At 66.4% G+C, this 24,706-nt stretch overlaps 5 protein-coding genes across 8 annotated transcripts in view; 1 reads left to right on the top strand and 4 right to left on the bottom strand.

The window, feature by feature from the left end:
• Nucleotides 1-57: 57 nt before the first annotated feature.
• On the bottom strand, nucleotides 58-2,534 carry RRP8 (ribosomal RNA processing 8). The gene is made up of 7 exons (XM_053968496.1): nucleotides 2,451-2,534; nucleotides 2,214-2,374; nucleotides 1,731-2,136; nucleotides 1,378-1,507; nucleotides 1,016-1,122; nucleotides 819-915; nucleotides 58-253 (listed from the first exon to the last, which is right to left on the bottom strand). The coding sequence occupies exons 1-7, from the start codon at nucleotides 2,498-2,500 to the stop codon at nucleotides 143-145; spliced, it is 1,062 nt and encodes a 353-aa protein (XP_053824471.1). The 5' UTR covers nucleotides 2,501-2,534; the 3' UTR covers nucleotides 58-142.
• ILK (integrin linked kinase) lies at nucleotides 2,524-8,889 on the top strand. Of its 4 annotated transcripts, none has more exons than XM_053968475.1 (13): nucleotides 2,524-2,653; nucleotides 4,431-4,524; nucleotides 5,555-5,720; nucleotides 6,048-6,143; nucleotides 6,234-6,330; nucleotides 6,423-6,506; nucleotides 6,613-6,698; nucleotides 6,943-7,052; nucleotides 7,312-7,439; nucleotides 7,542-7,663; nucleotides 7,746-7,845; nucleotides 7,922-8,052; nucleotides 8,289-8,889. In XM_053968475.1, the coding sequence occupies exons 1-13, from the start codon at nucleotides 2,524-2,526 to the stop codon at nucleotides 8,436-8,438; spliced, it is 1,494 nt and encodes a 497-aa protein (XP_053824450.1). In that variant the 3' UTR covers nucleotides 8,439-8,889. The 4 variants fall into 4 exon arrangements, with proteins under 4 accessions (XP_053824450.1, XP_053824439.1, XP_053824458.1 ...); XM_053968464.1 differs by having other exon boundaries at nucleotides 2,524-2,869; XM_053968483.1 differs by lacking the exon at nucleotides 2,524-2,653 and adding an exon at nucleotides 2,841-2,906.
• Nucleotides 8,890-9,383: 494 nt separating this feature from the next.
• TAF10 (TATA-box binding protein associated factor 10) lies at nucleotides 9,384-10,969 on the bottom strand. Its single transcript, XM_053935172.1, has 5 exons — nucleotides 10,773-10,969; nucleotides 10,431-10,582; nucleotides 10,209-10,273; nucleotides 9,990-10,104; nucleotides 9,384-9,546 (listed from the first exon to the last, which is right to left on the bottom strand). The coding sequence occupies exons 1-5, from the start codon at nucleotides 10,951-10,953 to the stop codon at nucleotides 9,457-9,459; spliced, it is 603 nt and encodes a 200-aa protein (XP_053791147.1). The 5' UTR covers nucleotides 10,954-10,969; the 3' UTR covers nucleotides 9,384-9,456.
• Nucleotides 10,970-11,203: 234 nt separating this feature from the next.
• TPP1 (tripeptidyl peptidase 1) lies at nucleotides 11,204-16,834 on the bottom strand. The gene is made up of 13 exons (XM_053935799.1): nucleotides 16,787-16,834; nucleotides 16,296-16,391; nucleotides 16,076-16,215; nucleotides 15,853-16,003; nucleotides 15,518-15,639; nucleotides 14,974-15,158; nucleotides 14,566-14,764; nucleotides 13,197-13,385; nucleotides 13,021-13,093; nucleotides 12,652-12,772; nucleotides 12,393-12,551; nucleotides 12,186-12,323; nucleotides 11,204-11,486 (listed from the first exon to the last, which is right to left on the bottom strand). The coding sequence occupies exons 1-13, from the start codon at nucleotides 16,795-16,797 to the stop codon at nucleotides 11,346-11,348; spliced, it is 1,725 nt and encodes a 574-aa protein (XP_053791774.1). The 5' UTR covers nucleotides 16,798-16,834; the 3' UTR covers nucleotides 11,204-11,345.
• A 2,863-nt stretch (nucleotides 16,835-19,697) lies between these two features.
• Nucleotides 19,698-24,706, bottom strand: part of DCHS1 (dachsous cadherin-related 1) — a 39,208-nt gene continuing 34,199 nt past the window's right edge. The window contains exons 20-21 of the mRNA XM_053935469.1: nucleotides 21,730-24,636; nucleotides 19,698-21,364 (exon numbers count right to left, since the gene is read on the bottom strand). Of these exons, the coding sequence (XP_053791444.1) occupies nucleotides 22,022-24,636 (2,615 nt within the window). The 3' untranslated portion in view covers nucleotides 19,698-21,364; nucleotides 21,730-22,021. The remainder of the gene's footprint in view (nucleotides 21,365-21,729; nucleotides 24,637-24,706) is intronic.

Genomic DNA, 24,706 nt, shown 5'->3' with positions numbered 1-24,706 from the left:
GCAGGCCCGACAGCAACGCGCAGGCGCGGCCCCGCCCCCCAAACGCGCAGGCGTAGCTGTGAGGAAGCAGCGGCTTTATTGGTGATATCGCACGGGGGGCGGGGCCAGGCGCCGCGGTCCCGCCCCCCTCCCGCCGGTCCGGTCACCGCCGCTTGTACAGGCACGGCCGCAGGCGCAGCCCGGGAGCGGGGCCGGGCCGCGCCGGGCCCGTCTTGGCGAACTCCAACACGTAGAAATAGGAGCTGGAGAGGTCCTGGGGGCGCGGGGACACCCGACTCTGTTATCGGCACCCCGGAGCCCCCAACATCACCACAGCCCCGGAACCCCCAGCCCCTCCCGCACCACTCAATGCAGCCTCAGAGAACCCCAGGTCCCCCCGCCTCCTTCCAGACCTGCATTGTGTCCAGACCTTGTCTCCAAAGCCCATCATCAACCCCACACCACAATTCCTCCAGGCCCCGGGACCACCAAGCCCCTCCTGGGCTACATGCCCACCTCCAGGCCCCGCGCTGCAATCCCACTGTGCTCCAGGCCCCCCTCATCCCTTTCCCAGCCCTAGCCTGCATCCCAAACCACCACAGCGTGCCCTCATGGTCCCCAGGACCTCCAAACCTTCTCCCAGGACTCCACCCCTGTGCGTACACATCCCCATCTGCCGTTCCCCGTGCACCAATCCCTTCCACCTCCATCTGCTTTCACCAACCCCTGGTCTGCTCCACACCAGGCAGTACACCACCTCCTGGGACCCCTTCCCTGGGCTCCCTGGTGCACCCAGTGCCCAGCCCTAGGCACAGCCGAGGGCACCCCTGGGGACACACCTTGGAGACGCTCCTGAAGCCCAGCTGCGTCATGGCCCTCAGGAAGGCACGGGTGTCCTCAAAGCGGCTGGCCACCTCGGCCACCATCAGGGTCCCCCTGCAGTCACTTGAAATCTGAGCAAGGTGCCCAGGCACCCTCCAGGACGCTGCCCAGCATCCCTGCCCCACTCCCCCACTGCCCCACAGCCTCTGCCTACCCGAGCTTGAGCACACGGTTGGCCTCTCCTAGGATCTCCTGCAGGTTGGTGCCCATCAGCGCCAGGCAGAACACGGCCACGTCCACCGACTCAGCCGCCAGTGGCACCTGCCCATCCCGGGACACACCCGGAGAAGGATGATGACTTGGCCTGGAAGCCACTCTGAACACCCCCGGGAGCAGGAGGAGGAGGATGGCGATCTTGATGGGGCTGGGACTCCCCAGGCTTGTGGATTCAGCCGTGCCCCAGGCACACACCCAGCTTTCGAACAGACACACCCGTGCTTGCCCCCCCCCCCCGGGACCCTCGGGGTCACGGTCCCCCACCCGCACGCCCTCCCTGCCCCGGGGCTGCCCCGCTACCTTGGCCATGTCACAGACGGTGACCCGCGGGCTCAGCGGCACCAGGTCGAAGCAGTGCACTTGGTTCTTGACACTGGCGGCCAGCGTGCAGTCCCCGCACCCGAAATCCGCCACCACTAGTGACGCCGGTCTGGGGCAGGGACAGTGGGCTCAGAGCGGCGCCTCATCCCCCCCACTGCTCCCCGGTCCCCCGATCATTGCCGGACCCCACCGCTCACGGCCCCCCCGGCCATCCTCTGGCCCCGCGCCCCCCAGCCCCGCCTCGGTCCATCCCCCGGCTCTCCGTCCAGCCCCCGGCCCCGCTCACGACCCCTCCGCTCCATACTCCCCCCAGGCCTCGCCGTCCCGCTCACCGGCGGCGCAGGTAGCGCACGATGCGCTGCACCGGGCGCTCGGGCCAGCGCCGCACCTGCCGCTCGAAGCCCCGGTGGTAGAGGTGGAAAGCGGCAGGGTCGGCGCGAAAGAGCCGCGCCGCGTCCCGGCTGCTGCCGGTGTAGAGCTGCTGGTTCAGATAGCGGAACCGGGCGCCGAGCAGCCGCTCCTCCATCCGCGCGCGGAGCGCGGCCGAGCGGCCCGAGCGGGGCTCCGGCGGAGCCTCCGCGGGGCCCGGCGGGTCCGGGGGGCCCGGCCCTGAGCCCCGCTCCGCGTCCGACCCCGCCGGCGGCTCCTGCCGCCGCTGCCGCTTCTGCCGGTTCCGCCGCTGCCTATGGCTCAGTCCCGCTGGCTTCCCGGACTGTTCCGCCGGCTCGGCCGGGCCGTCTGGGGGCATCGAGAGGGGGGTCAGGGCGCGGAGGCGGCTCCGTCCTGCCCGCCCGGACCTGGAGCCGTCCCGGTACCTGTGTCCGGCCGCTGCCCAACCTCCCGGGGCTCGTCGGGACCGGCCGGGAGCTCCCCCGCCGCGGCCCGCGGCCCGCCGGCCTTCTTCCGCTTCCGGGGCCGCTTCCGCGCCGCCTCACCGTCCCCACCGGTCCCGGGCAGCCGCTTCTTTCGTGGGCTCCTGTGGACAGTGGGGGCCGGTAACTTCCGCGCGCCCGGGACTGGCCCGGCCCGCCGCCCCCGCATCGCCCGCTTACCGGTCGGCCCGGGCCCTCCGGGGCGCCGCGGGGCAGCGGCTCCGCTGCATCGTTCCGGCCCTGCTCCGCGAACATGGAGCGGGGACCCTCGGTCGGTACCGGGACGCACGTGCTGCCGCCCGGGGATCGCCGGGGGAACAGCCCCTCCTCTCGGCCCGGAGGACCGGGCGGTGCCGCGGACGGCCCGCTCCGCCCCCGGCCGGGTAACCGCGCCCCCGGTCAATTCGGCACGCCCGGTAACCCCGCCTCCAGCCCGCCTGACCGCGCTCCCCGCCCGCGGCCCCGCCCGGTGCCGTGTGGCGGAGCCGCGGCCGGTGCGGGTTCCGGCCGGCAGAGGGCGCCCTGTCGGGGCGGAGCCCCCGCGCCGTCCCGCGCCCGCCGCAGCCGCCGCCCTGCGGAGCCGCCGGGACACGCACCCGGTAACGGCGGGACGGCACCGGCGCCGAGCGGGGACAGGTCGGGGAGGCCCCGAGCACGGCTGCGGGCGACTCGAAGCGGGAGCAGGGCCGGACGGAGCCCTGCCGGAGCCAGGGCCGGGGCCGGGCCGGGGCGGGAGCTGCAGGGGAAGGGTGGGGGGCGCAGGGGACGGTTGGGGGTACAGGGGACGGTTGGGGGTACAGCGGAGGGATTTGGGGTGCAGGGGAGGGTTGGGGGTACAGGGGAGAGTTGGGGGTACAGGGGACGGTTGGGGGTACAGCGGAGGGTTGGGGGCTGAAGGGCAGGGACTGATGGGGCCGCGGGCAGAGCGGGGCCCTAGCAGCTGGTGCGGGGTAACACGGGGGGACTGTGTCTCCACATCCCGTCCCCTGCCCCGGGTGCTGAGCAGGGCCGAGCTGGGCACTTGGCCATCCGGGCAGGGCTGGGGCTGGTCGGGCCTGGCAGCCCCGCGGGACCGGGTAGGGGCCGGTGGGTGACAGGAGGGCACAGTCCCGGGCCAAGCAGGGGACAGGTTGGGGTGTCATCACTGCGGTGTGAGGTCCCACAGGGCCGGGACTAGTGTGGCATGTCCTGGGGACCCCTTTTCATGAGGTGCCCCAAAATGGGTGGGGGATAAATCTCGTCTGGGAGTGTGGGTGTTCTGGTGCCGGGACAGGGCCAATGCTGCTGTGGGTGTGCTGGGGCCATTCTAGGGTGTACGAGACCCCAGCAAAAATCCAGGGTTCTGCGTCCCACGCCTCTGGAGCTGCCTGGGGCACGGGGTGCAGGCTGGATCCTGGGGAACAGCTGCAGGTGCTGGCAGCTGGTGGGGGTCCCAATGTGTCTGGATGGGCTTCAGGTCCAGGGGGATCCTCCAATCTTCCAGCAGCAGGTTTGAGCCCCAATGGGGGCATGTCATATTCAATCTGACTGTCCTCGCACTGTGAGACTCACTGCATGTCCCTGCTCAGCATCACAGACCGCTGGGCAGTGGGTCCCAAACTTGCAGCCGAGGCCTCAGGGGGAGCAGGAGGGAGCTCTGTGCCTGGCTCTGAGCTGGGATGTCCATGGATCCTCCATGTCCACGAGGTCTTCCATGCACGAGGCTTTGGGGTTCTGCTTTCTGAGCATGGCCCATGCCTGGCCCGGCCAAGTGGCTCAGGAGGGTCGTGGGGCTGCAGGATCCCATGCCAGGGATGCTGAGCTACCCCAGCCCCATTCCCCCACCAGATCTGCAGGGAGGGTGCTGAGCTGCCCCAGCCTCACTCCCCCTCCAGAGTTGTGGGCACTGGGGCGGCTGTGCCTGGTGATAAGCCTGGGGGTGCCAGCCTGGCTTCCTGTGGGTGGCCACGGCCCCTCTGGAGTCACCCAGGATCTTCCCCTTGGGCTGCCGGTCTCGCTTCAGCCCAGGCCTCAGCCTGCCTGCGGCTTCCTGGAGAGCTGCAGGGATGGGGCAGGAGGGGTCAGGGATGGGGCAGGAGGCTCCTGTACTTGCTGTTCCAGGGGCCTCCCCGCCGAAGGGGATCGGGGTCCCCATGTCCTTACCCACATCCCCTCCCGCAGCTGCCATGGACGACATCTTCACACAATGCCGGGAGGGCAATGCGGTGGCCGTGCGGCTGTGGCTGGACAACACCGAGAATGACCTCAACCAGGGGTGAGCGGGGCTGTGAGGGTTGTGGGGGCTGTGCTGGGCGCTGGTTTCCGCTGGTCTCCATGGAAAGGCAGGGGGCAGATGGCAGGACGCAGCTCCTCCCCGCTGGAGGAAGTTACTGCATCGCTGAGGCACGAGGCCAAACATCCTCTGGCCACTTCCTCACGGCCACAGCCGGGGATCAGCTGGGCTGGGGCTGCCTCCCCTGTCCCCGTGGTGGCGGCTGTGTCCTCTGACCTTATTCTCGTGTCGCCATCCCCTCTCTGGGGAGCACCATGGCAGATGTGAGGGCACACGGCTGGGACCACTGGGGCTGGGTGTTGTGGGGGCCACTCTGTGTGCCCAGGGGTCTGCTCCCTTTTGAGGGGTTGTGCAGGACCGTGGGGTCCAACTTGTGCTCACAGCCATTTAGGAGCCACGTTTGGGCCAGGCGTGGGGCTTGGAGCATCTGCCTGCAGTGTGTGCAGCTGGCGCAGCATGACCCCGCACCATGACCCCAGCCAGGCCATGGCCCTGGCATTCCGGACATGCTCCAGACAAATGCCTCCCTTGATCATGCCTCCCTGCCCCTCCTGGGGGTCCCAGGCACATGGAGCTCTCTCAGACCCACAGAAGGTGCCCAAAGAACTGTTCTGTGCTGGGTAGCCCCTGCCTGCAGGGCTGTGGTGGGGACAAATGCGGTCTGCTGTGCCGGGGGGATGGAGGGGGGCTGGGGCTGGGGGAGGCCTGGGCCGGAGGGGAGCTGGGGCTGCAGCAGCCCCTCTGCCAGTTCCTGATCTCCATTTAAGGCCTGGCTGCCACCTCCTCCCTTACTTGGTCATGGAGAGGGGGGATGGGGATAGGATCCAGCTGTGATTCAGCCTTGGAGGAGACAGGATTTGGCCTGGGCTGGTGGGGCCCTGGTGGGGGTGGGTGGGAGTGGGATGGATGTTCCACCCGGTCCCTTTGCCCCTGCTGCTGGTGTTTTGGGAATGATGCCAGTGATGCCTGGGCCAGGGGGCTACAGCTGAGCAGAGCCCCCCCCATCCTGCAGGGACGACCATGGGTTCAGCCCCCTGCACTGGGCCTGCCGCGAGGGCCGCTCCAACGTGGTGGACATGCTCATCATGCGCGGGGCCCGCATCAACGTCATGAACCGGGGCGATGACACCCCACTGCACCTGGCCGCCAGCCACGGCCACCGGGACATCGTGCAGAAGGTACCTGTCCCCTGTGTCGGCACCTGCCCTTCCCCACCCCCTGTGTAGCCCTCCACATTACCCTCGTGGGACTTGCTCCCCTCGTCACCTGTCAGGAGCACCTGGCATCCCCCCAGCAGCCCTGAGCTCCCCACTCCTCACAAACTCCCTCCAAATCCCTCTGAGCCCCACATCAGTTCAGCCCCCTCCGTACAGCTCCCAATATGCTGCCCCTGCATCCCCCAGGGCAAGGCACAAGGAGGATGAGGGCTGTCCTGGGCTCATGGGGACCTTGCCTGGGCTTACAGGGACAGTCCTGGGCTCACAGGGACTGTCCCATGTCCCTAGCTGATGCAGTTCAAAGCAGACATCAATGCAGTGAATGAACACGGGAACACACCGCTGCACTATGCCTGCTTCTGGGGACACGAGCAGGTGGCTGAGGTGAGTGGGAGCACGGGCAGGAGGGAGGGCGGGGTGGGAGGGGGACGAGGGGAAATCACAAACCACAGTCCTTGCTCCCTGCTCTCACAGGACCTGGTGGGCAGCGGGGCCCTGGTCAGCATTGCTAACAAATATGGTGAGACCCCCACAGACAAGGCCAAGACGCCACTGCGAGAGGTCCTGAAAGGTACGAGGGTCCCTCAGGACCCCACAACTGACACAGCCTCCAGCCAGCCACAGCAGGCTCTGGGTGCCACCCTCCTCCTCCTCCCTCTGCAGAGCGTGCTGAGAAGCTGGGCCAGAGCCTCACCAAGATCCCCTACAAGGACACGTTCTGGAAGGGCACAACCCGCACCCGGCCCAGTAAGGACTGGGGGTCCCCTGGGGGGTGCCATGGGTCCCCCGTGCCCTGCTGGCACTGCTTCCTGGATCCAGCAGCTATTAGGCATTCATCCCCCTTCCACTGTAGGGAATGGGACCCTGAACAAACTGGCCGGGATTGACTTCAAACAGCTGAGCCTGAGCCACAAACTGAATGAGAACCAGTCAGGAGAGGTGGGTCCCTCTCAGCCCCAGGTGGGCGCTGTGCCTGTGCAGACCACTGAGTCCTGGCCCTGCTGGGCACACTGTTCTGGAGTCCATAGCTGGGTGCAGGGAGGGAGCTCGTCCCCAGCTCGAGGGGCTCCCTTCTCATTGTGGACCCTTGGTCCCATGGGCTCCAGAGCCCCACACAGAGGCCTGGGGATGCTGGGGACTCTGCACCCCTTTCACGGTGCCTGTGTCTCTGCTCCTCCTCCAGCTGTGGAAGGGGCGCTGGCAGGGCAATGACATCGTGATCAAAATGCTGAAGATCCGGGACTGGACGACACGGAAGAGCCGGGACTTCAACGAGGAGTACCCAAAACTGCGGTGGGTGCTGCACATGCCTGGAGCCACCCCGGCACATGCCTGGGATCCCCACCTGCATTTGACCAGGGCCACTCTGGCACCTTCTCAGGGCCAACAGCAGCTCTCAGAGTATGGGGCAGGCAGGAGCCTCCCAGCTCTGTGGGGCCAGGAATGCTCTGGGTGGTGGCCAAGGGCTGGGAGGCCCTGGGGGATGGCAAAAGGCAGATGAGGGGGTGCAGGCAGCCCCTTCCTGTTCTTAGGGCTGTCACTTCTCTTGCAGGATCTTTTCTCACCCCAATGTGCTGCCGGTGCTGGGTGCCTGCCAGGCCCCGCCAGCTCCCCACCCCATTGTCATCAGCCACTGGATGCCTTACGGCTCCCTGTACAACGTCCTGCACGAGGGAACCAGTGAGTGCTGGGGGATGGTGTGTTTGGGGGCAGCAGGGGGCCTCTCCAGCCACAGCCCTCGGTGGGCTTTGGGTGGGTTGACCCCGTCACCCCCCTTCTCAGATTTTGTGGTGGACCAGATGCAAGCAGTGAAGTTCGCCTTCGATATCGCACGGGGCATGGCCTTCCTGCATACGCTGGAGCCCCTCATCCCACGGCACCACCTCAACAGCCGCAGCGTCATGGTTAGTGGGGCACAACCCCTCTCCCAGGCCAGGGGGGCTCTCAGGGCAGGGGAGGCTCCTGCTGACCGCCTGCCGTCCGCAGATCGATGAGGACATGACGGCACGGATCAGCATGGCCGATGTCAAGTTCTCCTTCCAGTGCCCGGGGCGGATGTATGCCCCGGCCTGGGTGGCTCCCGAAGGTGAGTGCCCAGTTCCCAGCCCCCCCAGACTGGCCCCCTCACCCCCAGTCCCACTCAGCCCCCAGCCATCCCCCAGCCCTGCAGAAGAAACCAGAGGAGATCAACCGGCGCTCAGCTGACATGTGGAGCTTCGCGGTGCTGCTGTGGGAGCTGGTGACACGTGAGGTGCCCTTCGCTGACCTGTCCAACATGGAGATCGGTATGAAGGTGAGGGGGTGGAGAGGCAAAGGAACTGATTTGGGTCAGAGTTAGGGGAGAAGTTCTGGCCATTGAGGGTGGTGAGGCCCCGGCACAGGTTGCCCAGAGAACTTTGGCTGCTCCATCCCTGGAACTGTTTAAGGCCAGGTTGGAGGGGGTATGGAAGCACCTGGGCAGGTGGAAGGTGTCCCTGCCTGTGGGGGCAGGGTCCTAGTTCTGACTCTGGCTCCTCTTCTTGCTTGCAGGTAGCACTGGAGGGGCTACGTCCCACCATCCCCCCTGGTATTTCCCCCCACATCTGCAAACTGATGAAGATCTGCATGAACGAGGACCCAGCCAAGCGCCCCAAGTTCGACATGATCGTGCCCATCCTGGAGAAGATGCAGGAGAAGTAGAGAAGAGGCACCTCCCCCCTCCAGTGCTGCCTTGCTCCCCCCGCCACCCCCAAGTGCCTTTAGCCCTAGAGCCAGGGGGAGCAGAGGACACCCCTCACCCTGAGCCAGCCACGGACACACGGTACAGATGGCACTGCCTGCGCTGGAGCTCTGCAGGCTCCAGACCCCCGCCCAGGGCAGCTTCAACCCAGCGTCTGGCCAGCCCCCCTACCCCAGGGCACGGCGTGGGGCTTGGCCCTGCTGCTGGGGGATGGGGCTGTGGGGCCCCCTGTCCCCCTTGCTGGGCAAAGCCCAACCCAGGACTCAGCCCCCCACGGCTGGGGGGGAAGGGGCAGGCCAGGAGAGGCCACCTGTGGTGCCCAGCACTGCCCCCGCTTTGCGCTTCACTGGCCACTTCCCTCTGGCCCCAGAATGGCCTCTGGCAACCAAATAAACGTTTGGTATGGAACCAGCTGCTGGGGTACAGGGCGGAGGAATGGGGGGAGTTGGCTGGGGGTGGAGGGCTGAAGTGACTGGGGGGCTGGGACTCACAGGGGATGTCTAGGCCTGAGGGTGGGGATGGATTGACATGGGGCTGCCCTGCAGCCCACAGAGCCTTGGGCATGAATCACCACCCACAGCAACCCTCTGGTGCCCAGCACAGGTAGGGTAGATGGGCACAGGGCCCCCTCAGGAGGTGCCTGGTGCAGGAGGGGTGGGCTCAGGGTCCCACCCCTGGCTCAATTTGTAGTGCTGCCTGTGCAACCCTGGGGTATTCCCTGTGGGAGACAAGGGGCAGTTTAGGGAAGGAGGAGAAGGAAGAGTGCTGGGTAGTTCCTGTCCCCTAACCCCACTCTGCTCCGGCACTGCCGGGTGCACCGAGCCCCCTGTGACCGGCAGAGGGGGGTGAGCACGTGGAAGACCAGGGCCAGCATTTGAGGACACAGGCACAGGAGCAAGGCTGCCTTCCCACAAAACCCTGTGAGGTGTTTAATGCCACCGACACGACCCCTACAAGCTGCCCAAGCTCCCCCGTGCTCTACGTGAAGTAATGCGGCTTCTTCACGTTGATGCCGTACTCGGCCAGCGCTGGCGTCAGGTCCTCCATGGTCAGCGTGTACTTCTTGTCCTGAGGGACAGGGGGCAGGTGGTCACAGCAGGGACAGCCGGGGCTGTGGGACCCCCCGTGGTGCAGGGACAGGTGTGTCCCAGTGCCAGAGGAGCTGCTCAGCAGCATTAGGGCATTCCCAGCTCCCCACGTTCTGCCCTCAGACATCCCCAGACAACTAGCACCAAATCCCATTAGCCTTGCGGAGCCCCTGAAGCCCAGATATGGCACTCGGAGGGTCCCCAAGAACCCCTCACTCCAGCTCCTCCCCAAGCCCAGGCCTGCAGTCACTGCTGGGGTGGAGGAGCACCAAAGGGTGTCCATAATCTCCTCATGTCCCCACCAGCCCCTCCCCACCTGCAGGGACCCACCTGGGCCGGCAGGTTTTGGGATTTCTACACTCGGTGGCTGCAGGCTCAGCCCCATCCCCAGAGCGGGCTCCCCGCTTCCCCCAGAGCCCTCACCTTGCTCTTGCTGCGGGAGCTGCCCGAGGCCGTGCCCTTCATTTTGCAGTGCTGCAGCGCGTCGTTGGCGATGTCTGAGATGAACTTCTGTGCCGCCAGCGAGATCAGGCGGATTCTGCGGGACAGAGACCGTGTCAGCGAGGTGACAGGGGTCCGTGGGCCCCTCTGCCGGACCCCTGCGGGGTTCCTGCCACTCCCCCCCACCTTGCGGCCACTCACATGCGGGGGTCCGAGGCCTCAAACCCTGCCCGGTTCAGGTAATACCCTGTGACGGCGTCCGGGATCTGGGAAGGGAAGAGTTGGAACAGCTCCACGGCCCCGCGGGAGCATTTCCACATCCTGTATCCCGTCGCACAGGAGCCGCCCCGTATCCCAGTACCGTGGGACCTGCCCTGTGTCCCGTCCCGCCCGGCCCATAGGAACCGCCCTGTGTGTCGGTACCGTGGGCGTGTAGTCCTCTAGCTGCATGAGGAAGTCCACGAGCGGCGTGGTGGACACCACGGGCTTCACGTCACCGTTGGCCGCGGGCGGCACGTACACGCCGTTGGACATGGTCCCGTCCGGGGGGGCGGCCACGGCTGCGGACACCGGCACTACGGGACAGCACGGTCAGCGCTAGGAACCCCGCACCGCCGGCACCGGCAATGCGGCTAGCACGGTCAGCGGGACCCGGGACACCCGCGGCCACCGGACGCCGCTCCCTCGGCCACAGCGGCTCAAGCCCCGTCCCGCGGGGCACCCTTGCGCGGGGCCCGTCCCCCGCCGCCCCCCATCGCGACTCACCGGGCCCCCTCCCGCCGGCCGCACAGCCCTCGGTGGCCCGCGCCGCGCCGCCTCCCGCAGCCGGCGCCGCCCCGGGCCCGGCGCTGCCCACAGCGGCCGGGCTGGGCTTGCTGCCCTCGGCGGGGCCTGGCGGGGCCGCCGGGGCCGCGGCCGCGGGGTCGGGATCGGCGCTGCCGCTCATGGTCCCGGCCCCAGCCTCCGCTTCGCGCCTGCGCGCGCCAAGCCGCCCTATTGGCCCCGCGCCCCCCCGCCCCGCCCCTCTCACCGCCCCACTGGGGCCCCCGCCCCGCCCCCCATTGGTCCAGCTCTCCGACGCTCACCGCCCCGCACGCCCCCTAGCGGAGGCGCGGGCACAAACAGAGACGGTGGGCGGGGCTTTGCCTGTTTATTGCCCCGCCCCCGTCGGCCCCGTCCCGCCCCCAGCTCCGCGGCGTTCGCTGTCCGGTCCCGCTGTCCGTGCCCCGCTGTCCGGTCCCGCTGTCCGTGCCCCGCTGTCCGTGCCCCCGCTGTCCGTGCCCCCGCTGTCCGTGCCCCCGCTGTCCGTGCCCCCGCTGTCCGGCCACGGCGTCCCGGTCAGCGCGGCCCCAGCGCCCGTAGCAGGCTCGGGAAGTTGGGGGTGCCCCAGCCAGTGACCGGGTCCCAGGCGGGGGTGGCACAGAAGCCCTGGCCCTGAACGGTGCCGTCCAGGCAGGACAGGTGGCAGCCCTGGATCACCTGCGGGGACCAGCCTCAGTACTGGGGCTCGGGGACACCCCCCAAGGACAGCGACCTCCGGAGCACAGGAGCCCCACACAGCCCTGGGACAGGGACCCCGGGGCATAGGGACCACCCAGGACAGGGGTACCATGGACACAGGGACTCTGCCCACAGTCCCCGGGAACCAGAGACAGCTGTCCCTGCCATCCTGCGACAGGAATCTCGGGGACAGCGGCCCCAGACATCTGACACGGGGCCTCCACACAACGCCCCCTATGGCACGGGCCTCCCCTGCCCAGGGTCCCCTCAGGACACTGGCAATGTGGAACAGCACATTCAGCTGGACCCTGGGACCTCTGCAGCCCCGGCCACACAAGGGGATCTGCCCCACAAAGCTCACAGGAGCCCATGGGGACCCCCAGCACCCCACTCCCAAGGAAAGGTCAAGGGGAAGCCCAGGACCTCCTCCCATGGGAAGGCCATAGGGATTCTCTCCTGCCCTGCAGCAGGACACTGCTGGCCCTGCCCCAGGCACAACTCTGAGAGCATGAGCCCCAGGACAGCCCGCTCAGCGCCCAGCCCAGCCTTGGAACCCCATGGCCTTCCCAGCCCCATGGACAAGGCCCACCCCAGGCCTCCGCCCAACATTTCAGGACACCCAAAGTCCCCTCAGCCCCCAGGACAGCCCCTCCAGCCCCCATTCCCTGCCCCACTCACATCGTAGAATGCGTCACCATGTCCTTGCTTCTGCAGCTGGTAGAGCGCCGGGTTGAGGAAGCCAAGGGGTGCCAGCCCCCGCTGCAGGCGCCGGTCATTGATCAGAGCCACCATGCCTGCCACCACCGGTGTGGACGCCTGCGTGGGCACAACCCCTCAGCCCAGGGCCCTGCAGTGCCGGAGGGCAGCAGGGGGTGGGCTCCTTACCGAGGTTCCCGACACCCAGGGCAGGGGGATGCGGTTTGTCACCACCCAGTAGTTGTCAGAGAGCGCGGCCAGGTCCGGGTACGCGCGGCCGCTGCTGTTGTAGTAGGAGCTGGGCGGCAGCTTCGAGGCTGAGCGCAGGAAACGCCCGACAGCAGCAGCCTGGGGACGGCACGGCCCGTGGGCATCCCCAAAGCCACTGTCCCCCCATCCCTAACGCTGCAGCCCCGTCTGCAGCCCCCAGCCCGGCAGCGTCCCTCACCTGGTACTCAGGCATAGGGAAGATGTTGCTGAAGCCGCCCCCACTGATGTAATCTGTCACCTCCTCTGTCACCAGGAAGGGGTTCTTGAAGGACGTACCACCCACAGTGGTGACGTAGGGACTGGGGAAACAGAGGGACACTGCAGGTGGGCACACGGCTGCCTGGGCCTCAGCAGCCACCAGCAGCCCCCTCTGCCACCACCACCTCACCCCACAAACTAGACCAACCCCCGGAGCTGCACAGGCTGCAGCGCTGGGGTCTGTAAGCATGCTGGTGAGGACCCTAAGGTGACCTTCCAGGGGCTCAGACCCCACTGGGGCCGGGGCCGGCCGTGCCCCCGCAGGTCTGTGCTGGCCCCTCGCACCCACCTGGAAGCCGGGAAGCTGGGCCGGAACGTGTGGTTCCCGCTGTGCTCCCGCCGACAGCCAGCACCGTCGTCACCTGCCGACATGGGAACAGGTGACAGGCGACCACGGCGCCCCAGGCACCCCTTCCCCAGCCCTGCTCGGTGCTTGGGCTCGGCCGTGGCAGGCCCCGGCCGCACCTGAGGCAAACAGGATGGTGAGGCCGCGGGCCGCCGCCTTCATGAACTCGGTGTTGACACGCTCCATGTAGGCGTAGGACAGGCTGTCCTCGTCGTCCCCGTAGCTCACCGAGTGCACCCAGGGCAGTGCTGACATGTTGCTGAGCAGCAGCAGCCAGGCCAAGAAGGGCTCCTGGCTCTCGTGGCGCCCTGCAAGGACATCAGGGAAGGGACACGTGGGACACCTCCTCCAACATCAGTGATGGGGAGCCCTGCCTCATCAGCACCAGCACCTTCCTATGCAGTGCAGCCCCAAGTGCTCCTTTCTGTGGGCCGCGGAGTCACAGCACATTCAGCCTGGAGCTCCGTGAGCTCATCCTGGGGCTCCTCACATTGACAGCACCGAGCCTCAGCTCAGCCCATGGGGTTGGCAAGACAGTCATCATTAGCCCAGGACAGGGGATTACACTCACACCCCTCTCCAAGACTGCCCCAGGGCTGCAGCCACATGGGCACCTGTGGACCCAGCAGGGCCTCAGCTCCTCCTCTGGCAACAGGTCCCAGCAGAGTAGCATGTGTGCCACCTCCACACATCCCAGCTGCACCTGCCCAGGTCCCTCCCTGCCCTCCAGCCCTCTCCACTGGGAGGGGAGCAGAGCCCCAGCCACCCCCACTCACTCTCAGTCACCCATGTCACTGCACCAGTAACTGTGTGAGGGCGGAGGGAAGGGCAGTGTTCATCTGCTGTCACTGTCACCATCAGGGACAGGGCCACTGTCCCTGTGGCACTCACCTGCTCAACCAGTTCCCCATCTGGGACAGGGACACTGCCCCCAGCACTGTGCCCTGTTTGTGTTTGTGCAGGCTGTTTGGCAATTTGTTTTCCCAATTCCCTCACTCTCCCTCATCTGCTCCACTGGGAGACTCGTGGGTGGGAGCTCAGCAGCAGCAGAGCTGGAAAACCCCACGGGAGGAGGACTGTGCTTCATGGGAGCTGAGTGGGGCAGCTGCTCCGTATGGTGCCAGCAATGAAATCCCTGCTTCAGGATACTCTGGACGTTGAAGGTTCACAGAGTTCAAAGTCACTACACACAGCAGGAGTGATGTCCCCAGGAGATGGGAATGTGGTGCCAGCTCTGACTTGGGGAGCACACAGGATCGACTCCCACAGCAGCTGGGAAAGCCCCTGGGGCTGTACTACAGCCAGCTGTCTGCAGAGCCCTGCAAGCTCTCCTCTCACTCCTCCAAGCACTCCCCTCTCCCATTCCAGCCCCCTCCCTCACACCTCCAAGTGTTCCCTTCCCTGCTCCAGGCACTCCCCTCCTCCCTCTGGGTGCTCTCCTTCCCCCTCCAGGTGTTCCCTCTGCCCCTCCGGGCTCTTCCCCAGTACCTGCATTGCTGAAGACCCAGGTGGAGACATTGGCACCTGTGCTCATGATGTATTCCACATCCAGGCTGGCCTCCAGCCCAGCTTTGCCATGGCCCTGGTGCCCCACCACCCGATCCACCTGCGTGCGGTGGGCAAAGCCGCTACCAAAGAGCTGCATGAACTCAGCCAGGTCAGCTTGGTGGAAGTACTGCTCGAGAAACTGTGGGACACAGAGCGACAGGTTGTCTCCTCTCGAAAAAACAAGGTAATGTTTTGATCCTGACATAGGAAATTCTCCAGCACGGGTCTGTGCTACACCAGGTATTCCCAGCAGCAACTGAGGGATACCCAGCTGTCCCAAGACCCCCAGACCAGCACCAATCCCTCGGACTGCCACAGCACATGGGCCTCTGACGGGGCAGTGGTTACCTGTGCACAGGCCTGGCTGTTGTTGGGCAGGAGCCCCACGTCCCCCCCGGTCATGTTGTATCTCTGGCGCAGGACAGCCGGTGTCACGCCCAGGTGGAACAACGCTCGTGCCAGCTGTGGGTCCTTCCTGGCCCCGGCTCTGCTGACTGCCTTGCGCTCCGTGGGGAACCGGTGCATCCCACCCACTGCAGCAGGGCCCCGCGGGATGGGAGAGGCTGTCAGGGCACAGAGCCCTGGGAAGGCAGCACAGAGCCCTTGGGCTCTCCATCACTGCCCCCACTTCTACATGGGCAGGCCAACAGTAGGGCTTGGAGAGCCCAGCCCTGCAGCCCCGGCCCGGGGGAAGAGCCTCTTCAGCCTTCCCACGGCTGAGCCTTCCTCAGCCTTCCCACAGCTCAGCCACAGCCTCAGCCTGGCACCCCCTCCACTTTTCACGGGATGGTCACTGGATCCCATGGAACAGCGATCTGCAGGAGGGAGGTCTGTCCCCCAGCAGCAGCTGCACCTGCATTCCGCAGCCTCACCTCCCCCAGGTGGGACATACCGAAGTCCAGGTGCTTGGCGAGCTCTGCAGGGACAGTGTAGGGCAGTGGGGACCGCACCAGGCTGAGCTGGCCCTGCACGTAGCGGTGGAACTCGGCCCCGGGGAGCAGGCGCTCGGCCGTGCTGCAACACAGGGACAGCTGCTGTGGGACGGGACAGCACCAGGACACAGGGACAGCCATCAGAGGCCAGGAGAGGGCTGGGAGAGAGGGACAGCCACTACGGAGTGGGACTGGACTAGGACACAGGAACAGCCACCACAGGATGGGACAGTAGTGAGACACAGGGACAGCCACCACAGGGTTAGCAGAGCCGGTTCCAGCCCTTAGAGCTCACCTTGCAGGCAGGTGACACTCCAGAAAGTCAAGGGTGGTGACACTCCAGCAGTCCTCTACACCATGGCCTTGCAGCCACTTCAGAACTGTCATCAGTGTGGCTGGGGAAGGCTGGACCAAGTCCCTCACCTGCTCCAGGGACAGGTACTGCCCTGGGAGGCACACAGGGGTTAGATCCCCTCCCAGGCCGCGGGGGTCTAGGGCCTCAGGGATGCGGCCGTTACCGTATCGCGGGGACTGAGGGTCCGAGACCGCCTCGACCAGGCGGGTGAGGCGGGCGGTGCCGCGCTGCCGCAGGGCGAAGGTCAGCTGCACGGGGTGCCCGGGATCCACACGGCCAGCATGGGCCCAGCCGGGGGGCACGCTGCAGGGTGGGTGGTGAGCGGGGCCAGCACCGGCACCCCAGCCTGGCCCAGTCCGGCCCGGCCACCGCCCCGAACCTACCGGAACGGCTGGTCCCGCTCCAGCTCCAGCGCGAGCCCCGGGGCGCAGCTCCAGGCGGCCGCACACAGCGCCAGCACGGCGGGGATCCCCCAACACCTGAAATGGGCTCAGGGGAGCACGGGCAATGGCACGGCCGTGGGGAACCGGGACTGACCGGCGACTGAGCCCGAAGCCAGTCTGACTACCCCTTACCCCGGGTCTGGGGAGCCCCCCGGAGCTCCCCGAGTCCCAGCACCGGGGAGCCTGTCTGACCCTGCTGCCCTGTCACTGGGGAGCCCCGCCTGACCCGCGAGCCCTCACCACCAGGGAACCCCGCCTGCCCCCCCCGGTCCCCGTCCCCGTCCCCACCGCCATCCGGGAGCCCTGTCGGACCCCTGCGGTCCCCGTCGCCGCCGGGGCCGGAAGGCGCCCCCGCCCCGTCATCGCCCCCACCGCGGAGTGTCCCGGTGCGGCCGGGGAGCCCCGCTCGGTGCCCGCTCGGTGCCCGTTACCCCCGCGCCATGCCGCCGTGCCGCCCGGTCACGTGTGCGGGCGCGTGACTCCCGCCACGTGGGGACACCAAAACAGCGGTCACGTGACGGGCGGAGCTGCGGGCTCGGCGCCGGCGGAGCCTCAGGGCGGCGCGGCCGGGCTGCGAGCGGCGGGGCCGCGGGGCTCCGGGGCCGTGGGGCTCCGGGGCCGGGGAGCCGGGCTGCGAGCGGCGGGGCCGCGGGGCTCCGGGGCCGTGGGGCTCCGGGGCCGCGGGGCTCCGGGCTGCGAGTGGCGGGGCCGGGCTGCGAGCGGCGGGGCCGCGGGGCTCCGGGGCCGTGGGGCTCTGGGGCCGCGGGGCTCCGGGGCCGCGGGGCTCCGGGCTGCGAGTGGCGGGGCCGGGCTGCGAGCGGCGGGGCCGCGGGGCTCCGGGGCCGCGGGGCTCCGGGCTGCGAGCGGCGGGGCCGGGCTGCGAGCGGCGGGGCCGCGGGGCTCCGGGGCCGTGGGGCTCTGGGCGGCGGGGTGGGCTCCGGGCACGGCCCTGGCCGCCCCCGGCCGCCCCCGCCCCGTCTCCCGGCGCGGTGCGGACACGTTCTCGGCCCGGACAGGGGGTTCGGCCGAGGGCCCGTGTCGGGCTCCCGGGCTCCCGAAGGGCAGGGCTCCTTGCAGGGCTGGGGGTCCTGGGCTGGAGGCAGGACGAGAGTCCGTGCAGGACCGATGGCCGCGGACTGCTGGGAGCGGGAGGAGAGGCCCTTGAAAGGCTGGGGGTCCTGCTCGGGTCCGGGCCGGACGGGGGCGGAGGGGTCCCGTGCAGGAGGGGCTGCTGCGAGCAGCGCAGGAGATACACGATAGATAACAACTATTAACGAACATCAACTCCAGACATCACCCCTGGAACAGGAAACCAAACACTGAGAACTTCGACACTTGGGACCAATGAACAATGAACCAATGAATTTCTATGTGTTTTGACTGTATAAAATATGTGGAAAATCTAGTAAAATTCACGTGTCATGGAATGATTTTTCTCTGCACAACCCAGGACATATGTGGATGAAACAACTTCTGTTGCACATCCTGGCCAGGATAAAGTAATGCCTTGATTCTCTAACAGTAAAAATGTTGTTGGAGAGTTTTTTGGTTTTCCTGCAGTTTCAGTGACAAACCCAGTCACACGGCACATCCCACGGCTCCAGCAGTTCCCAGCTGCTTTCCTGCTTCTGCAGAGCAGGGTCCAGGCCCGGAAGAGACAGGCAATAGGAAAACCACCTGCCCAGCCGTGGCTGCCAATCCCCCGCACTGGAGCAATGCCAGAGGCGTCTCTTCCTGCTCCCCTGCTCCAGCCCCACCGACTGCCCTGGCCTGGCAGCCCCGGCCTCCTCCTGGCCACAGACAGAGGTTGGAACCAGCTGCCCTGGCCGCAGCCAGGGGCTGGGTGCTGTCGGGGCTGCACGCCCCATGTCCAGTTTGGGGATGGACTCTCTAAGTGGGATGGGATTTGCAGGGGATGATGTCTGGCTCTGTCTGGACAGCCGGGATTAAGGCAGCTGGGCAGAGCTAATCGTGTTAAGGAACATCTGCTGCTGGTCCGTGCCTGGGAGGTCAGGGAGCCTCGGTGTCCCCTGGCGGGAGCCTCGCTCTGGACCCTCATGTGCTGCTCCCACAGATGGGGTGAAGTGAGTCCCTGCTCTTGGCAGTTGGGTTTTCCCGAGGCCAGGAACACCTGAGGAGGATGGTGGCACTGAGGGCAGCCAGCATGCCCGCTGTGCCCCAGCAGGGAGCTGGAAGGGGTCGGGCTGGGGGAGGAAGGAGCAGAGGGAACCCCAGGGACATCATCAGGGACGGGGTGGCCCTTTCCCCTTCTACCCCGGCTGTGCAGGCTTGTGCTTACCCCTGCAGGGCGAGGAGCCCTGTCGGAGAAGGGGGACGGGAGCTGCCCCCTGGTCCCAGAGCGCTGCCAGCAGGGCTGGGCATGCCTTGGGGGCTGTGCAGAATAGGCTGGGGCTGTGCAGGACTCGCTGTGGGGTGTTGGAACCTGAGAGCTGAGAACAGGGAGTAAACAGGTTGGTTTGGGAGTAAACAGGTTGGTTTGGGAACAACAAAAAAAGGTAAAGCAGTGAAGGCAGGGTGGAAATGGCTGATCATACGTAGGTGGTTGATTGTCACTGCGTGGGTCTGGCCACATCCAACACCTGACAGCTGCACGGCCACTCCTGGTTCTTCAGCTCTGTAACTGTTTCCCGGGCTTGGGGGGCACTGTTTGGTGAGGAGTGTGGCGTCAGGTCACAGCGTCTGGAGACCAGCAAAGAGCCCTGCGCATGCCTGCGTCACCCAACAGGGATAAGCAGAGCCAAAGCTACTGGGCAGACTGGTGGAATCACTGGAGCACTGGGACTGGTGGGATCACTGGAGCACTGGGATCCCCAGGGCAGGTCTGTGTGTGCTGGCTGTGATGAGGCTGCGCCTTGGGGAACTTGTGTGTCCAGGTGTCCTCAGTGGGGATCCCGGGAATGTGAGGTACCTGCTGGGCAGACGACGTGTCCAGGCGTGGCTGCTGCAGCTCTGGGCGCCTGCACAGCCCTGCCCACAGACCTCGGCAGAGACAGGGTACGGGATGGGATGGGGATGCCTGTGGCATGTGGGACCAGCTGTGTGCACGTGTGGAGACATGCCTTCCACAGCTGTGTTCGCATGTATGCCTGTATGGAAACACACCCAGCCTCGCTGCTGGACAGCCCCAAGGCCACGGTCCTGCTGCAGCTCCACTGGCCTCTCAGGAAAAGGACTTGGCAGGATGCAGCCATGGATGTGGGTGCCAGAGCCTGGCCCACGTGAGCCCTCCATCATGCAGGTCCAATATCCCCCCTCTGGTCAGTGCCTTGGGAACATGGTGCCAGTCTGGCACGAGCCCAGGGCAGCAGGGATGGGGCCGTGTCTGTACAAACGTGTGGTTTATTAAGGCATTTTTTGAGACGTTGGCACTTGGGTTCAGGCTGCACCGAGTGGCCCCTGCACGGCCGTGGGCAGCGCTGGTACATGCAGCTCCACAAGACACAATACAAAAGGTACAAACGAGTAAAAACAGGAATTGTAGTACAATGTGTAAAAATAAATAACTGGGGGCTCAGTGACCCCAGTCCAAAGCAGGGTGCATGTGTCTGGCCCTTCCTGTGGTGTGCAGTGTGACCCATCTGTGTTCCCATCCCACATGTGCAGTGGAGCTGGGCTGTCTGGGCAGCACAGGGCTGGGGGGCATGGGGCACCCCAGCATGGGACTAGGGAGCACCAGGATACCCCCAGAGTGCCCCTACGGAGCCTGGGGAGAACAATGTGTCCCCACAGTGCTCGTGAGCAGGACAGAGAGGGGATGAGGGTGCCCACCCCAAGAACCTCTGTGGGCTGTCCCTGTGCCAAGGCAGAACCGTCTCCCCCTCCCAGGGCACCTCAGGCCCCTGTGGTCCCCAGGCAAGAGTGGGCATGGCCCTTGGTGGGGCCCCCTTGGTGTCCCTGTCACTGTTGCAGATGCCTGTCCTCTGTCACCGCCCTGTGCCCAGGACAGCACCTGGGACCCAGCGGCATGTGCCAGGACCCCATGGCACAAGGGGGATGAGAGGCTGACTGTGACACACGGAGCTGCAGCCACAGATGGCTCTTCATGGGAAATGGGGGGACAGGCAGAAGTGATGCATTTGTCTGCTGTGACACCTGTGGGGCTGGGGCTGCAGCCACACTGCAGATGTCCTGGGTCTGGGGAATGTGTGATTGGAAGGAGCTCCCCCCCAGCTCTGCTCAGGCATAGGGTGTCCCCCCAACCACCAAACACACTCTTGACCAGACTGGGCATTCAGGACTGCTGTGGGGCACCCCGTGCTGTTCCAGCCCTCGCTCTGCACCCATGGCCGTGTGGGGATCACAGCCCCGGGAGCACCGGGCTGCAGCGGCAGAGCCCAGGGCCGCACTCCCAGGGCCCGTGATGTGGGAGCAGCTCCCGTGAGCAGCCGGGCTCAGGGACAGCTCCGGTGGGGTCAGTGTGCTGCGGGTGTGACCGGCCATGCGCAGTGCTGGGGGGAGACGGAAACCGGCCCCATGGCAGGGGCTCCGTCCGGGCTCACAACATGCATAATGGGGGTGCAGAGCAGCCCTGCAGAGGGGGCTGGGGCCAGGAGCAGGGGGTTCTGGCACCTTGACTACTTTCTGGAGGTGGCCCAGACAGTGCTGGGAAGCAATCATGCAAGAGGGCCCCAGGGAAGGCCAGATGCCCAGTGTCCCCATTGTGGCTGTAAGAGAACATGCTGGGCAATGTGGCTTTTTGGGGCACCACCTCCCACCTGTGCCCCTGCAGCTGCAGGCTGAGGTGGGTGCGGGTCACAGCAGGCATCACCACTGCTGCTGAGGCTGCGCTGTCCCTGTCAGCTTCACACAGCTCTGCCAGCCCCATTGTGCTGCCTGTGCCTGGGCACTGTCCCTGCCTGGGACCCTTGCCCAGAGAGGTACCTGGTCCCAGGAACGTGATTCCCATGCTGAGCATGGCAGGCGCCTCCCTCCGAGGACCACAGGAACCATCCTGAAGTTCTGGGCAGGAGATTCCCTGGATGTGTCACCTGCAGTGGGTAGCAAAAGGGCAAGAGAGACCTCAAAGGCTCTCCTGTCTCTGCCCAGACACAGATATGCAGCAAGTTGTGAGCACTGCTGCCTTCTGCTGCAGCTAGCCCGGTGAGTGTCCCCTCTCATCCAGGGGGCAGGTTCATTCCCACAGGCAGTGTCCGTGCCCTGGGGCATCACACATGCCCTGGGACATCACCCCCAGCCATGGGGCATCGTCCCCCTGCCCTGGGACTTCCTAGGGTCACAAGGGAAGGCTCAGGGTCCTCCTGGACCCAGGCTGCTGCACAGGGTAGGGCAGGGTCTGGCCCTCCAGCCCCCCCCCCCCCCGCCAGCTCCCCGTTGCTCCCAGAGCACCAAGTACCGTGAAGCACCATCCTGCCCAGCACCAATCTGAGCCACCGCAAGCAGCACATGGACCATCACCCCGGGGTGCCAGCACTGGGGTCAGCAGTCCATAGGGCACCAGCCAGCACAGGGTCTGCCAAGCTGTGGGGAGGGACAGGGGCCACAGCCCCCAAGGGCATCTGGAGTCCCAGGGGCCCAGGCCAGGCCAGGCTGGGAGCAGGATGAGCACCCATTTTAGCAGTCCTGGGCTGGGCCCCGCTTCGGCCCCATGGCTGCGGGCTGGGGCACAGGAGTCCAGGGGCACAGCTCTAAATCCTGAGCTCAGCCTCCTCAGGAGGCTCCAGCGAGTGCTCAGCACTGATGGTGGAGGTGGATGGCCCCTGTGAGATGCCGAAGGGCGAGACCACAGGGGAGCGGGCGGCCAGCGGGGACAGCGATGGGGAGAAGCTGGGTGACATGGCAGAGGATGAAATGGAACCCTCATGGCTAATAGGCGAGCGGCGCAGGGAGGATGGGTGCGGGAAGGTCCTGCCTGGTGGTGGCTTGGGGGGCACAGACTTGGCCCCTGGATGGGCCACTGAGGTGATGAGGGGCGGGGGGTCGATGCGGGGCTTGGGCTCTGCCTTGGGCTTGGCTGGGAAGGGTTTGCGCAGGGAGCTCTCATCCTTGAGGCGGGCGATCTCCGTGAAGACACTGGCCAGTGGCTGGAACTGGGGACACCAGTTCAGCAGGTAATCCCAGTTGTAGCTGCCGCGGAGCTCCTCGTCGCTGGCCACAATGGCGGTGAGCGAGCCCTCCACGGAGGGCTTGCCGTCCTCTGGGAAGGTGTAGTCCTGGGGCTGTGAGGAGACGCTGAGGCCGCAGCGGACGCCCAGGAAGGCACTGCCCCCCCCGTCCTCACGGTACAGCTGCAGGGGTGGCCCTGGCAGCAGCAACCCAGAGCCCTTCTTGCTCTTGAACCACTGGGCGCTCTCCAACGCAGCTGGCTCACAGGAGATGTCGGAGAGCTGGTCAGCATCCTGCTGGATGCCAGAGTCAGGGCCGCGGGCAGCGATGTGCTCCTGCATGGAGGCTGTGATGCTGGCCACGCGTGGGTACTCATTGATCATCCGTATCTCGTCATCCTCAGCAGCTTCAGCAGAGCCACGGCCACTGGAATGCGAGGGGTCCAGGGAGCCGCCCCGCGTGTAGGGCCCCGCCGGCTCAGTCCCATACCCTGGCAGCGCCTGGTGGTAGATGTGCTCAGCCCCAGGCAGTGCTGGCTCCTCACGGCCCAGCTTCTGCAAAGACCCGCTCTGTGCACGGGCCAGTGTCCCCTCTCCCTCTGCCTTCTTACGGCCCCGGCGCTGCCGGGAGCGCACCAGGGCCAGCACGATGGCCACGGCAGCCAGCACCACCACAACACCCAGCGAGGCGGCCACGGCCACCAGCAGGAGGTTGAGGTCAGGTGCCAGGCCAAAGGAGGTGTGCGTGACGTCAATGGTGACCTGCGCAGAGGCCACACGGGAAGCAGGCAGTGGGCTGCGTGCCTGCACCTCCAGGCTCATCTCCCGTGGTTCCCTCTTGGCGCGCCCAGCCCCGGCTTGAGGCTGGCTGTCCACACGCAGGTAGATAGAACCCGTGGTCTGGTTGATGGCAAAGTATGGTGAGGGCTTTGCCAGGGTGTACAGCACAACACCATCAACCCCCTCATCCTCATCCGTGGCCAGGACCCGCCCAATGCTCTGCCCTTTGCGCGCGCCCTCAGGCACCTCGAAGTTGAAGGAGGGGCTCAGGAAGATGGGATCATACTCATCTTCCCCTGTCACCAGCACCCTCACAGTCACAGTGGCCGAGGCATTGCCAGCGTCGGTGGCTCGAACCAGGAGCTGGAAGGCTTTGGCTCGCTCATAGTCAAAGGTGAGGCGGGAGCGCAGCTCCCCAGAGCTCCCATTGACAGCAAAGGCGTCCCGGCCATCCCCAGTGCTGGGGTCCCCCACTGCCTGCTCCAGCACCACGTACCGCAGCTCCCCAAAGGCGCCGGTGTCGGCATCAACAGCACGCAGCGTGGTGACCAGTGTGCCAGGGGGCAAGTTCTCCCGGATGCTGGCGCTCAGCACCTCCACCGGGAAGTATGGCTTATTGTCGTTGATGTCTTTCACCTCAATGGCCACGGGGACCAGCGCAAAGTGCCCGCCTGGTGTGTCCGTGGCCCGCACCACCAGTGTGTGCAGTGCCTGGGCCTCCCGATCCAGTGGCCGCGCCAGGCTCAGGGCCCCCGTGCTCTCATGAAGCTGGAACAGCCCGTGCTGGTCACCTGAGCTGATGGTGTAGTGAACGCGGCCGCGCGGCCCCGAGTCGGCATCGTGGGCTGCCACACGCAGCAGCTCGGTGCCAGGCAGCGCGGCCTCGCTCACCGCTGCACGGTACTCGGCCCGGCTGAACACGGGCGGGTTGTCATTGACGTCCTGCACAGTAATCAGCACGGGCACCGTGGCACTGCGCTGCGGCAGGCCCCGGTCCGAGGCTGCCACAGTCAAGTTGTACACTGGGATGGCCTCGAAGTCCAAGGACTCCACAAGCACCAGGGCTCCCTGCGTGCGGAGCTGTCCCCCGGCCCGGGCCACCCGGCTCTCCACCTGAAAGGCGTTGCCGCCGTTCCCACTGACGATGGTGTAGTCAAAGCCAGCGTTCTCCCGGGAGAGGTCGGCGTCACCCGCCTCCAGCATTAGCACAGTGGTGCCTGGGCGCAGGTCCTCGGGAACGCTGGCGTTGTAGCATTGCTCCTGGAAGCGGGGGCTGTGGTCGTTAACATCCAGAACCTGGAGCTGCACTGTGGCCCAGGATGAGAGGCTGGGGGAGCCATGGTCGCGGGCCTCCACCACCAGGTCCAGGGTGGGCTGGCTGGCATTGAACTCCACCTGCCGGGTGGTGAAGAGGGTCCCTGTGGAGCACAAAGCCAGGGTCAGCATGGGAGCCAGTGGGAGCTGGGAAGGGTATCAGCTGGAGGAGCA

The sequence above is a fragment of the Vidua chalybeata genome, chromosome 2 (genome assembly GCF_026979565.1).
Source record: "Vidua chalybeata isolate OUT-0048 chromosome 2, bVidCha1 merged haplotype, whole genome shotgun sequence".
NCBI lineage: Eukaryota > Metazoa > Chordata > Aves > Passeriformes > Viduidae > Vidua > Vidua chalybeata.
The sequence above is the reverse complement of the archived record's forward strand: the minus strand, read 5'-3'. Positions and strand labels throughout refer to the sequence as shown.